The sequence below is a fragment of the Trachemys scripta genome, chromosome 9 (genome assembly GCF_013100865.1).
Source record: "Trachemys scripta elegans isolate TJP31775 chromosome 9, CAS_Tse_1.0, whole genome shotgun sequence".
Classification (NCBI taxonomy): Eukaryota; Metazoa; Chordata; order Testudines; family Emydidae; genus Trachemys; species Trachemys scripta.
Window position 1 is genome coordinate 67,583,861 of NC_048306.1, and position 12,094 is coordinate 67,595,954.

The 12,094-nt window shown below is 40.6% G+C and overlaps 1 protein-coding gene across 1 annotated transcript in view; it reads right to left on the reverse strand.

The window, feature by feature from the left end:
* Window positions 1-6,032: 6,032 nt before the first annotated feature.
* WDFY1 (WD repeat and FYVE domain containing 1) overlaps window positions 6,033-12,094 on the reverse strand; it is a 43,094-nt gene continuing 37,032 nt past the window's right edge. Inside the window, exons 9-12 of the mRNA XM_034781052.1 lie at window positions 10,436-10,537; window positions 9,421-9,551; window positions 8,503-8,611; window positions 6,033-6,757 (exon numbers count right to left, since the gene is read on the reverse strand). Of these exons, the coding sequence (XP_034636943.1) occupies window positions 6,698-6,757; window positions 8,503-8,611; window positions 9,421-9,551; window positions 10,436-10,537 (402 nt within the window). The 3' untranslated portion in view covers window positions 6,033-6,697. The remainder of the gene's footprint in view (window positions 6,758-8,502; window positions 8,612-9,420; window positions 9,552-10,435; window positions 10,538-12,094) is intronic.

The window sequence follows — 12,094 nt, forward strand, 5'->3', positions numbered from 1 at the left end:
GGGAACACATGCTATCTCTCCAGTGTATGATGCAATGGATTAAATTGTCCATTTACAAACCCACTGAAATCAATACAATCACATGGAGTGTAAATCACAGTCTGGTTCTACTTTTCTGCGTGAATTCAGATGTGATAAAAGCTGGTAAAAAATGTGGGAGTGTAGAAATATAGAAAGTCCATGCTGACTACATGCATGAAAGACTAAAGGAAATTCAGATGGAGAGCACCGCTTCTGCTTAATATAGGGCCTTTTAGAGAGAAAGGCAGATTTTAGAGTCACTTAAGGTATGTCTGCCCTGTAATAAAACACCTGCAGCTGGCCTGCATCAACTGACTGGGGCTTAGGCACAAGCCCTGCAAGTCTGAGTCAGCTACCACAGGTGTTTTACTGCAGTATAGCCATACCCTTGAGCACTTCATTGAATGAGGTGGGTAGTGCAGGGGATAGGGCACTGGCCAGGGATTTAAGAGATCTGGGTTCCATTCCTGGCTCTCTCTCTTCTTTAAACATAAAGGTTCAATACACAGCATCATGAATAAGGCAAAAGGGCTACAGTTGGAGGTTATATTCTGTAGTCTAGGATATTTCAGAGGGGAAACGTGGCTTCAGTTTCATCTCTTAAAGCTGCTGCGAACTAGGATCCTGATCCAGTGATGTGCTAGGAGGAGCGCAAATCAATGGAGGTATTCAAAAGAATATTCAGGGCAATATAGGATGTTTCCTAAAAATAAGTGTCACTTTATTGTTCAATGTTCTCCATAAAAAATGAGATTTAGGGCCAGATCATCAGAGGGGCTTCAACTCCACCTTCTCTGGGATTTTGTGTAGATACCTGTGTACACACTTTTCAAGCAGATACTTGCAGATGAACTTGAATGAAAAACATGAGTTTGCACATCCAGGTCCTGGTAGGGATCAGCCCATGCCAAACCCCTTGTGGGCTTCCCCCTGCTAATCAGCTGAACTACTAGTATATGTGCAGTTATAAAGCCACCTCCAGTACAGGTCCTACGAAGGGCTCACTAGGATTGATTGTTGCAGCTGATATTCCCCTAACACATCTAGAAGAAAGCCTCAGAGGACAGACTTAATAAAAGAGCAGGCATTTCATCATTGTTTTCAGGGCAGCGCTACTATAGTCATTAGTATAAGTTGGCAGGGATTTGCTGTTTCCTGTAGAGTTCAGATACATGAAAATTCTTCTCATGATTAACTAAGCCAGTCTGAATCTAGCATTTTTTTAAGCCCAGTCGTAAAAATAATTTTTTTTGAAGAACTCTTCTAAAGTTGGTTGGTTGTGGCTATGACAGAACATAACCCATCTAGTGCACTAGGGGAAAGTTGCTGTAATTCAGGATCCTGTTTGAGGTGAGTGTAGGTATTCTAAGTCTGTGCATTTCTTTTAAAGCTATGCCTGATGGTTTATTTCACACACCAAAGTACTAAATATGTTTTGCAATAATATAGGGTGAGTGTGGAACCTGAAAGCCTACCACTGAAATGCCAGATCAAGGTACTATACAAAGTATGATCACATTTACAAACAAGACACACAGACTTGGCTTATGGCACAGCCTGCAGCGGTTACCGCAGGTCTCATTAAATAAGATCATGTTAGCTAAAACTTAACTTACAGGAAGGTTGAGGTGGGAGCTGACCACCTCTTCTCAGCCCATTTTCCCCCCTATTGAACTGAAAAAGAGCAAAGACATTTTTACATACAGCCCAGAGCTGCTGCAGGACCTATCAATATTGTTTTCAGAGGGGGTGGGAGAGAGTAATAGAAATCATAAGCTAAACTGGTCTTTTTATGTAACAGTCTTGTTGATGAAACATTAGAGGTACTATATTGCATGGTTAACAAGATTCTTCTCAGAACCAACAGGAAGTATAAAATAAAAATGTAGAGTCCTCTGGCTTAGTCTGATTGCATCTTATGCACCGAATAACAGAGTAGAGAGCTCAGCTACATTTTAACTACAAAAGAAGCCTCAAGCCTTAACACTACCCATTCTGGCAAGTGCTTCAGTACACAAAGCTGTTGGGAGAGAATTCTCAATCTGGCGTCATGAAAAAACTTGTCAGGGGATTATTACCCATACTGCTAAAAGGAAGGGGAATCCTGCTATGGAAGAAGTTGACCACTGTTCTACGCCTTTCAAATCAAGGGAGTTTAAAATCTGACAGGTTTGACACTGCTTACAAATAGATTTCCAATTATTTTACATAATGGAAGTGCAGTGCTCGCCCCTCCCCAATATACTTGGCCCAAGAGGGATGCACACTTTCCTTCAACCTTTGGAAAGGCTCTTTTCTTGACAGTAAGCCACTCAATAAGCAAGATCTCCCAGCATGGCATGATGGGGGGAGAAGCAACTCCATTAGGGGCAAGGAGATGTCATCCTCTTTGGCGTAACTGGACAATAGAAATGAGCAGGTAGGAAGGGAGAGGTCTGCGTTCTCCTCAAAATGCTCCACTCTGCAGTGCAGGTGCTTCTGGCCAGCAAGGCTAGAGTTAATTAGCAGCTGCTCAGTGGTGCTACAGCAGGGGTCTCAAACTCAAATGACCATGAGGGCCACATGAGGACTAGTACATTGGCCCAAGGGCTGCATTTACTGACACCTGCCCCCCCCTGCCCTCAGCCCCAGCCCCACCCCACCCTTGCCCCACCTCTTCCCAGCCCCCATTCCCTGAAATTCCCACCCCAAATCTGTCCCCTCCCTGCCCCCAGGGGTGTGGGGTGCAGCAGGGGGCTCAGGGCAGGGGGTTCAGCTGCAGGAGGGATTTGGGGTGGGGCAGGCTCCGGCCTGACACGCACTGGGGGGAGGGCAGGCTCCCTACCTGCCTGCCTCCGCGCCACTCAAGGAAGCGGATGGAACCTGGGGAAGGAGGGGCGCAGGGGTGTGTGGCTGTTGCTTCAGGCACCACCCCCAGCAGCTTCCATTGGCCGCGGTTCCCCATTCGCGGCCAATGGGAACTGCTGGGGGTGGTGCCTGAAGCAACAGCCACACACACCCCTGCGCCCCTCCTTCCCCAGGTTCCGTCCACTTCCCAGAGCAGCTCTAGGTAAACACTGGGAGAGGGCGGGGGGGCCTACGAGGATCTCACAGGCCGCAGAAAATAACCCCACGGGCCATGTGTTTGAGACCCCTGTGCTACGGGCTCCATCCTGCCACTGTGTGCTAGTCTCTGGGTATGGGGCACCTTTACAAATCATCTGATTCCAACTATGGGTCTAAAGGACACCTTCCAGCCAAAAGCCTGGATCCTGCTTTACTCCACCTGTTCACAAGCACAAGAACACGGTATGTAGTTTATTTACCAATATTTCCTGCAACAATAAAGACCAATTGAAGATGGGTCATCAGAATAAATTAAGTGACTATCAAGAAATTTTATTATACATGTATTCAAAGTTAAAAATCAGAAGCAGGAGCAAGATTTATCTAGCATCTCTAAACTATGTGGGGTACAGTACTTTGTAGAAACACAGCTGGTAAACGACTTAAAATACATTAATGGTACCCTTTGCTCCTCCAATGAAAAAAGGCCATACAAAAGAAATTGGTAATGCTTCAAAATAAGCCTTCTAAACAATTGCAAATTTGAATTCACTGGAATAGTTATTGTATTTTAAATTGCACAAAACAGTATGTTTCTTCAAAAATATGTTTGGTTTTTTTACACAAGCAATATATCCTTCAGTGCATGACTGGTTTGTTAAATCTCAAGGTTTATTTTTGTGACCAACTGATGTTTTGCCAGCCATAGTCACCTTGTTATATCTAAGTGATGCTATAACTACGTTAATGTCATATTTGTTATAGAAAATATATTTGTTAAATTTAAAAGCTATGTAGCAGATTATAGATTATCTAGTGGTAAAACCTTAATGTGATTGCCACGGATGGGAGAATTATTCACAGGGAAGGGAAAAGTTAAATGCTAAATATGGGAGAGGTGCTAGATAGCCAAGAGAACATCCACAGAAGTTGATGCTAGCTCTTTATTTGTTGGAAAGGGGTTATCCCAGTAGCACAGACTGACATAGGGGACAGAATGAAATTAAATCAACTAGCATTTAATCATACAGTTCATTATCAAATCTACATAGTTTAATTTCCCAAGGCAGGTACATAGCTCCTGTTCATGTTAATAGGTGGTGTGTGTCCTCACCCCCAAATCTTTGAGGCATATAACTTACAATGTGGCTCCAAACCTCCCCAAGTTTTACTTTTGCTGCAATGTAATCTAAGTAAAGTATTGATTAAAAGGATTGTAAATATATAACCCATCTTGATTTTTTTTGGGTAGAGACAACCACGGAGAAGAATGTTTTCAGAGATCTTATTGTTAATCTTTACTATTAAACCAAGCGATTGGAACAAAAAAAAAAAAAAAAAAAAAAAAAAAAAGTTTGTGGGGGGGGAGAGGGGGGAATTCTCATTTTTCTCTTCCGTGTTTTCATTCCTCTCTCCTAAATGTCAGTTTCATCCCTGATTTACATGAGCTCATTACCTAACTTCAGGTCCTTTCTGGCACAAATGATATTTCATATGATAGTTTTGGAAAGACTTCTGTTTTCACGCTAAAACCTTCCATTGTGTAGCACAGAACTAACCAATGTAACTCGTCAAATGTAAAACATTCAACATATTCTTTTCAATACAGTTTCAGATCACTGAACAAATGTATTTCTTTTTCTAATACAGACTTGCCAAAAGCTCTAAATTAGCATTTACTCATTCAGATTTCAAATTTGAGAGGATAATACAATCAAACACTAGCGTGACGCCAGTTTCTGAGGGAAGCTATGAGAAGTGTGAAGAATTAGTAAGCTAAAAAAATATCCTTTAGCAAAATATTTCTGGAGAGGGCCCATAAAGTGGTTAGTCATAAAGCCAGTTCCAAAAATATGTGAATCCAGAATATACCAGAGATGGTATTTAGTGGCATGGAAATCTACCATCTTATTGTTTTTGAAATGCAAACTGAGTAAGATCATGACGCATTACTATCCCATGATATTAGCATACACTAGCTATAGTGGGCTCCATATCAAAAGTATAGGACAATGATTTTAATTCAGCAGTGTCAACAGCACCACTTGGTTGTTGCTGCAAGACTAACATTGCAGTTCTTTCCAATACCTCATCAATTTTTCTGCAAGAATGAACATATCACCTCCAATGGCAGCAAAAAGAGCTGACCTGCACATACTTCTTCCCTCACTACATAATACACTATATCAGTTTTTATGAAAATCCAATGAACTCCCATCTCCTTTGTGACTCCATGGCATATCACTATAAAGTTAAATGAATTTCATTTTCAAACTGTTTAATAAGCTCTTGTATGGCAACCTTATGGCATTACATATATCCTAATATTTATGGAACCATGCACTTGACAGACCAATGTACATGGCAATATTTCCCTAAAAGTTCACTGTAAATGCCAGCTGGAATCGTGCAATCCACGAAAACGTCAGACCTCCTCACTCAGCTTATAACGGCAAGGACCACCACTGCACATAGCATTTAAGATTAACAGCCCTCATCTGCACTTAGGCCAACTATTCAAGAAATATTCTGTAACTTCGTAGTTATTGCTTCAGAAGAGAATTTTAGAAATGTTTAACATTAATTTTTCTTCAAAACAAAGACAAGGTGGTAATTAAGTTAATGCTATAGCTATATTTAGTTTCTTCATGATAAATGGGGAACTAAGCTTTTCCACATAAAAAATTAGTTCATTTAAGTTACGTAGGAGGGGTTTTTTATTTTAGCGATTAAAGCTAAGACAACAGGCTTGCAGAGACCCACCATTTTAACAGCACTGTAAACATACTATATGAGCATGTGATTTGTGACATATCGTGGGCTGCCTTCACTATTGAGAATGTGCAGCTTATCTACTAAATAACAGCTATAAAAGTTCACTAGTTATATGTTAGCCAAGAAGAGGGAATAAATATAGCTTCAGCATGTCTAAAAGCCTGGGATTATTTACAGACACTCAGAAGCTATTTGAACAGAACAGATCATTTTAAAGTAGTTTTACCAATAACTGAACTTGCAGACGACACTCCAAGAAAGCCAGTAGATCAGGATCTCTTATGTCAAGCATTTACTCTTACTGCCACTTCAGGACAGAGGGAACACCTGCCCCTTAATTCAAATATTGCTTAAAAAAAAAATAAGTCTTTCCTTCTTCCAAAGGAATAACCAATACTCCTTTTGGAGGCAGCCTAAACAGCTGCACCCAGGCAAAGATTTCAATGGGGACTGCTTACTGGAAGGGACAGTAAGTATTTACTATTTGCACAAATCTGAAAAAACTAAACTCATTTTACTGAATCCTTTAGCTACTGTACAAGATATTTCAGCAGAGAAAGCACATTGTTAACACTACATGTAAACCAAGTTATGACAGATCCTTTTATCGCAGTGTCATGTTGCAGGTAAGCCATTTTATGTTACAACAGGCTGGGAAATTGCATTTCTGCATCAAGGTGATTCCCGTTGAAGCCTATAGAAGAGCTTTGCTCTATTAAGGCGACTGTCCATCCTGGAAGAGCAAAAGAAAAAGGATCCAGCAATCAGTGCTTTTGTGACGATATTCCTAGGAGGGATTTCATTCATTCGGTGCATGTTGCTGTACATAAGGTGCATGAACCTGTCAGGTCCTAGGTCAGCGTGAGGAGAAGCCGGTTGCAAGGCTGCAACCAACTACTGGTGTCATGTCCCATATCTATAAGAAAAAACAAGATGTGGGGAACTACTCAGCACATCATATAGTATTAAAATCAAGAGTATAAGACCTACTCTAATATTCTTTTGGCTACATGTGTAACAAGATGCCCTAAAAGAATCAGCATTCAACAGGATACTGAAATATAGCGCTGTTTATTGTAAGCTTGGTCACTTTCTAAAAATTATATTAGCCTTGCAAACCAACAACATAGCCAAACTATGTTTGAAGAAAGGATTCTACCTTGCACAGCACGTTGTTACAGAGCTATAGAACACTAATGAAGAGGGTTTCCAAAGCCAAAATTGTTTTGTTTCATAAGCCTGTCTGTGGAAGAGTATAAAAGTTACTGGGCTGTTTCATTACTAGTATCTGCAGGAAGTGTAACCACAGTATAGCATATGATCAAAAGATTTTATGACTTAAGGAAACTGAGCATCACTGCAGTAGAGCCAGAGATAGGGCATGTGACCAAGGGTTATATGAGCAGTGCTCTGAACTGCTGCTTGTGGCACTCTACTTGCTTTGTCTAATGTGTGTTACAGGAGTGTTCCATGCTTTCCGACACTGCAGGATACACCTGCAGGCACTGGGCAAACATACTGGCACTGTCAAGATCCTCTCTCATCTGCCCAGCCAGCCACAGTAGCGATGAGACAAAGCATAGTGAGACATGGGAACAGGAGGAAATGAAGACAGGTATCAGACAGTAGGAAGTTGGGTAGTGTCAGATGGAAGGTGGAATATCAAGCTGGCAACACTAATATGATATTTGCATCATGGCAATTGAACACATACAGATTTCTCAGGATGCAGTGCTGAAATACTCTATTAGAGAAGTAAAGACTTGAACTGATATTTGTGAGCCTGAAGCGGTCACTGTTTCACAATTAAATCCCAAAACTGCATCCAGACATATTTAATTTCCTCTACAGTCATCTCAAATGGAGTGACACAATGGGCATTAAAGCAAAACATTTTAAAATGCAAGTCCTTGGGCATGTGCTGACAAACCCCTTTGCTGAATGTATGCTATCAGCAAGAGCTAGCGGAGATTAAGTTCCTCATTTGGAAGCCTCAGACTCTAAATAGCAGTTAATTTCATGTCTTAATCACATTAGTATGAGACTGAAAACAGTTTCACTAAGACTGGAGGATTTCTAGGAAATCACTGATTAGAGAACTCTGCTCCATCCCTCTTAGGGTCTGAAGAGCTCAGTTATCTATAGAAACTTCATACTTTGACCATCTGCAAAACAAATGAACTACTGTATCATAATTTAGGGAAAGTCCTTCAAACCTCAATGACATGAATAGTTCCCCATTGAAACTCAATGGGATTGAAGCTCAATGAACCCTTTGATTTCAGACTCCTTGGGAGCAGGGACCATATCTCCTTAATGTATGGTGCTTTACAGACTCTGCTACTCAAATTATACAAACAGTTCTTTTAATTCATGGGGATTTCCTGCTTATTCACCTATAGGCCAAATGACAGTAGTGGGATTGATTATTAGAAAGTCTTTGTCCTTCACTACAATAATTAAATACTACTAAGTTTTTGACTCAGGCTTAACTCTTGCTGTCCACAAAGCATCAAGTTACCAGCTTGATTAAGTGTTTGCAACCACTAGCAAGGCAAAAGAAAATGTCTCCTTAACTGACTGAGGGCATAGACTATTTAATATCGTAAAACCCAAAGTAAAATAGTGAGTTATGTAACCTGTAGAGAAGAGTAAACCTACCTTCACAATCCGATCACTCCCACAGGTCACCATTAGTCCCCTAGAAATGTCCATAGACATGTGGGAAATGTTGTGTTTTCCTTCATGAAAAGTTGCCAGGGAAGTACGACTAGCAAAAGAAAACAGTTTAAATAAAAACCATCTATTAGACATTAAAACCAGATGGTATCATTGCAGCAATACAAAATAAAGCATCTATAGGGAAATTTCCGAAAAGCTAGTAAGTCAAACCTGACAACAATGCCTACCTACATGACAATGAAATAATCAGTAAGCTCTGCCCAGAGTACACTAATTACAGGAGGGACACATGCTTACCTGGGCTCCCACTTGATTTGTGGAAGTCCCTCAACACAGCACAAAGAAAAGTAGCAACATGGTAGAGAAGAATACAGTTCTTTGCTTCTAACATTTAACAGCTGCAAAGTCTACTTTCCAACAAGTCAGTCAACTTTTCATCCAGCTGTATTGGTTACTAGATTAAGTGAGTGCCTGCTGTCCCTCTTCTCCCTTCAAAATGTGTGCAAAGCAGCCCCAAAAGAACCACCAATGTAATACAAGCAAGTTAACCTGACTGAGTCATCAATGTTCTTCGCTGCCTTGTGAAAGAGAGGTTAATAATTTTTTCCATGCTAGTACCTTATGTATATTCTTTCCTGTGAGAAGGCTGCATATCAGAACTTGAAGGTATCGGATACATAAGAGAGATTTGCTTATTTACACATCGATTATAAACATAATATGTAGTTTCTGGCATTTAATAAAAGGCTGATTACATACAGATGAGCCACATCTGCCAGAGTTGTAACCAATCAGATACATAGAACTTAAAGCCACCAGTTAGGTTCCTCCATAAGTTTCAGCCTTTAGTGTATAAAGTCAGTAATGGAACAACATCAGATCTTTAAGCATACTCACTCTTCATCTTTGATGGACTCAAAGCAAGAGTCACAGACACGGACCTGGAACTCAAAGCCCATGATTGGGTAGCTGGACCGCTTAGTGCTGCACTTGCCACATACTGCTTGACCACATTTCCTGCAGTGATGCTTCACAGGAGAATTAAAATAAGATGGACATTTCAAGACATGAAGTGTTACTTGAGAGCTCCCAAATCAACAGGAGGGGTGACCAAAAAAATTATGTAACTTCCTATGATAGTTACCTTTCAGAACCAGTTGTAACCAAGGACCAAGAATCCCTGGGTTATATGCCAGCCCCAGGGAATTTTGCCATTGACTTCCAATAGGGCCCGGATTTTACCCATATACTCTACATCTCTTTTCTCCAACAGATCTGAGGGCAAGTGCCTTACAAATGAAAGATGTTCATTATACTCTTGCCTTCACTATCAAGAGGGGTGTGTGTGTGGGTAGGGGGGCGAGTGGATTTCCCCTGGAACATTTAAGAGGTGAAAGTTCCTTTCAACATTTCCAAGAGATTCACACTCTGGCATAACTGAAGGAGGGCAAGGCCATTAGTGCTTCAGCACACCGCAACATGCTCAATTTAAGGCTAACATTTTGGTAGTAATTTGCCAGTATAAGCTCTTAGGCCATTTCATGCATTCCGTGTTTACTAACTGTAGCTCTCTCTTACATGCACACTTGTGCTCAAAACAAGTTTTACTTTCTTTTAACCCCATTATCCCCACACAGGACAACCCAATGTAATGCTTTTCTTCACTGTACTTGGTAACTTCTCAGCACCAAGTTGAGATTTCCTTATTCACAATACTTTGCTGGCAATGAAGACACCAGTGACCTCTACTGCTTTATATTAGGTCTTTCTACTCATTTTCTCCTTTTCAAAAATGGATTGGAGTTGAAGTTTAGAAGTGCGGAAGAAGGGGTTGGGTATAAAGATAGAACACCGACACCAAATTCTCTACACAAACAGCACCACCATGAGTGATTTACAACCACATCCTCACCTGTCTCAACCCTAGTGTCTTTGTGTCCCACATCTGCTTTATATTCCAGAAGAAAGGCTGTTCACATTTCTGACAAGAATCACTTTCTAACCACTGAGGAGCCTAGTGGGGGAAGAGAGAAATACATACTCTTAGCACATATTCAAATCAACAAGGTTATGAACAGCTCAGATTTTCATTTTTGTTTTTAAATGAAGATAGATGTACAGTGAATATTTATATAAATATCAAGAGGAGCCCTCTCTATCAGCTATGGACATTACAAACAATACACAAGAAAACCTGACTTGCTTTACATTCAGTGCGAAAGTTGGCCACACTCAAAAAGCAATTTGAGAATTCAGTGCTCAGCTGTGTGCAGAAGATAGAGTCATAATTATAGTTACCAAGATCTTTGTGCTCTTCTCACACAGTTTTTACCCCATAGCATTTCTTGTTACTGCCCTAATGAGAAAACCTGCTAAGACGCATCTGATTTATTAGATTGCTGCAGGAGTTGCAGATCCCTCTGTCTTGCTGCCAGGATGATTCTGAATGGCTATAAAGTAATCTGAGATACAGAAACTCTACAGTGAATCAGTTACTCCCTCAGAAGCTCATTCTCATCATGTCCTTTTCTTGGGACTGCAGCACTTAAAGCAATTAAGAGAACTTTCATCAGCTGCATCCCACTTACTCACTTGCCCTCACTCCAAGTAAGTATGGGCCTCTGCCTCCCTATCTGGAAATGATGCTTGACTATACTGGGCTCTCTGGATGACATGAGCTATAGACATGCTAAGTAGTACTAACATTCTCAGATGTTAGTGTGCTATAGCAGAGTATTCGAAGCATAACTCTGAAGTTAATACTTGCACTTTTTAGTGAGGTACATTTGTGGGACGATACATAACAATTTTAGGGCATCTCCTTATGAGTTGGGTAAATATTCCCATGCATCTGATAAGGACCATATACCCTGGAAGCTATTTCAAGGTTAGTTTAACTCCCTTAAATTCCACACCACTGCAATATTGCACTTATGCCCAAGAAAATAGAAAAAGAGACACATTGTTCTATGGTGAGTCATTTCCCATCTCAAATTTCAGAATAACCCTGACTACCCACACTGACTGCTGAATCGGGATCTCTCCACATTCCATAATGCTTCATCTCCCCAATAGACTAAACAGTAAGTGATATCCATTAACATTCCCTTTTCCATCACATTGGTGGACCTTCCTACAATAGATGCATCAATAAAAGGAGAGTAGCAAATTCTTAATTACCCAGGAGTGTTGACAAATCAATTAAGGTGTGTGTGTGTGTGTGTGTGTGTGTGTGTGTGTGTGTGTGTATCCAGTCAAAATGAAAGACTGTCTCCATTTCAATAATGATGTGATAACAGTTTCAGGGGCCACTGTTTTCATCTCCTGCCCATTAGGGTTTCCACTACTGGTTCAGTTGCTTCTATTTCTCAATCTCCATTTAACGGCAGAAAATAGATAAATCAATGGATAATACATTATTAAAAACTACCAAAGTTTAATCCAAACTCCCACTAAAAATCTATGCCACTAGTTTTGGGAATTTCCTCACCATGCTGTCAACAAGGGTCTAAAAAGCTCTAGTGCATAAAGACTGCTTAGTCTATACTTTGTTCTTTAACTTGGTAAACAA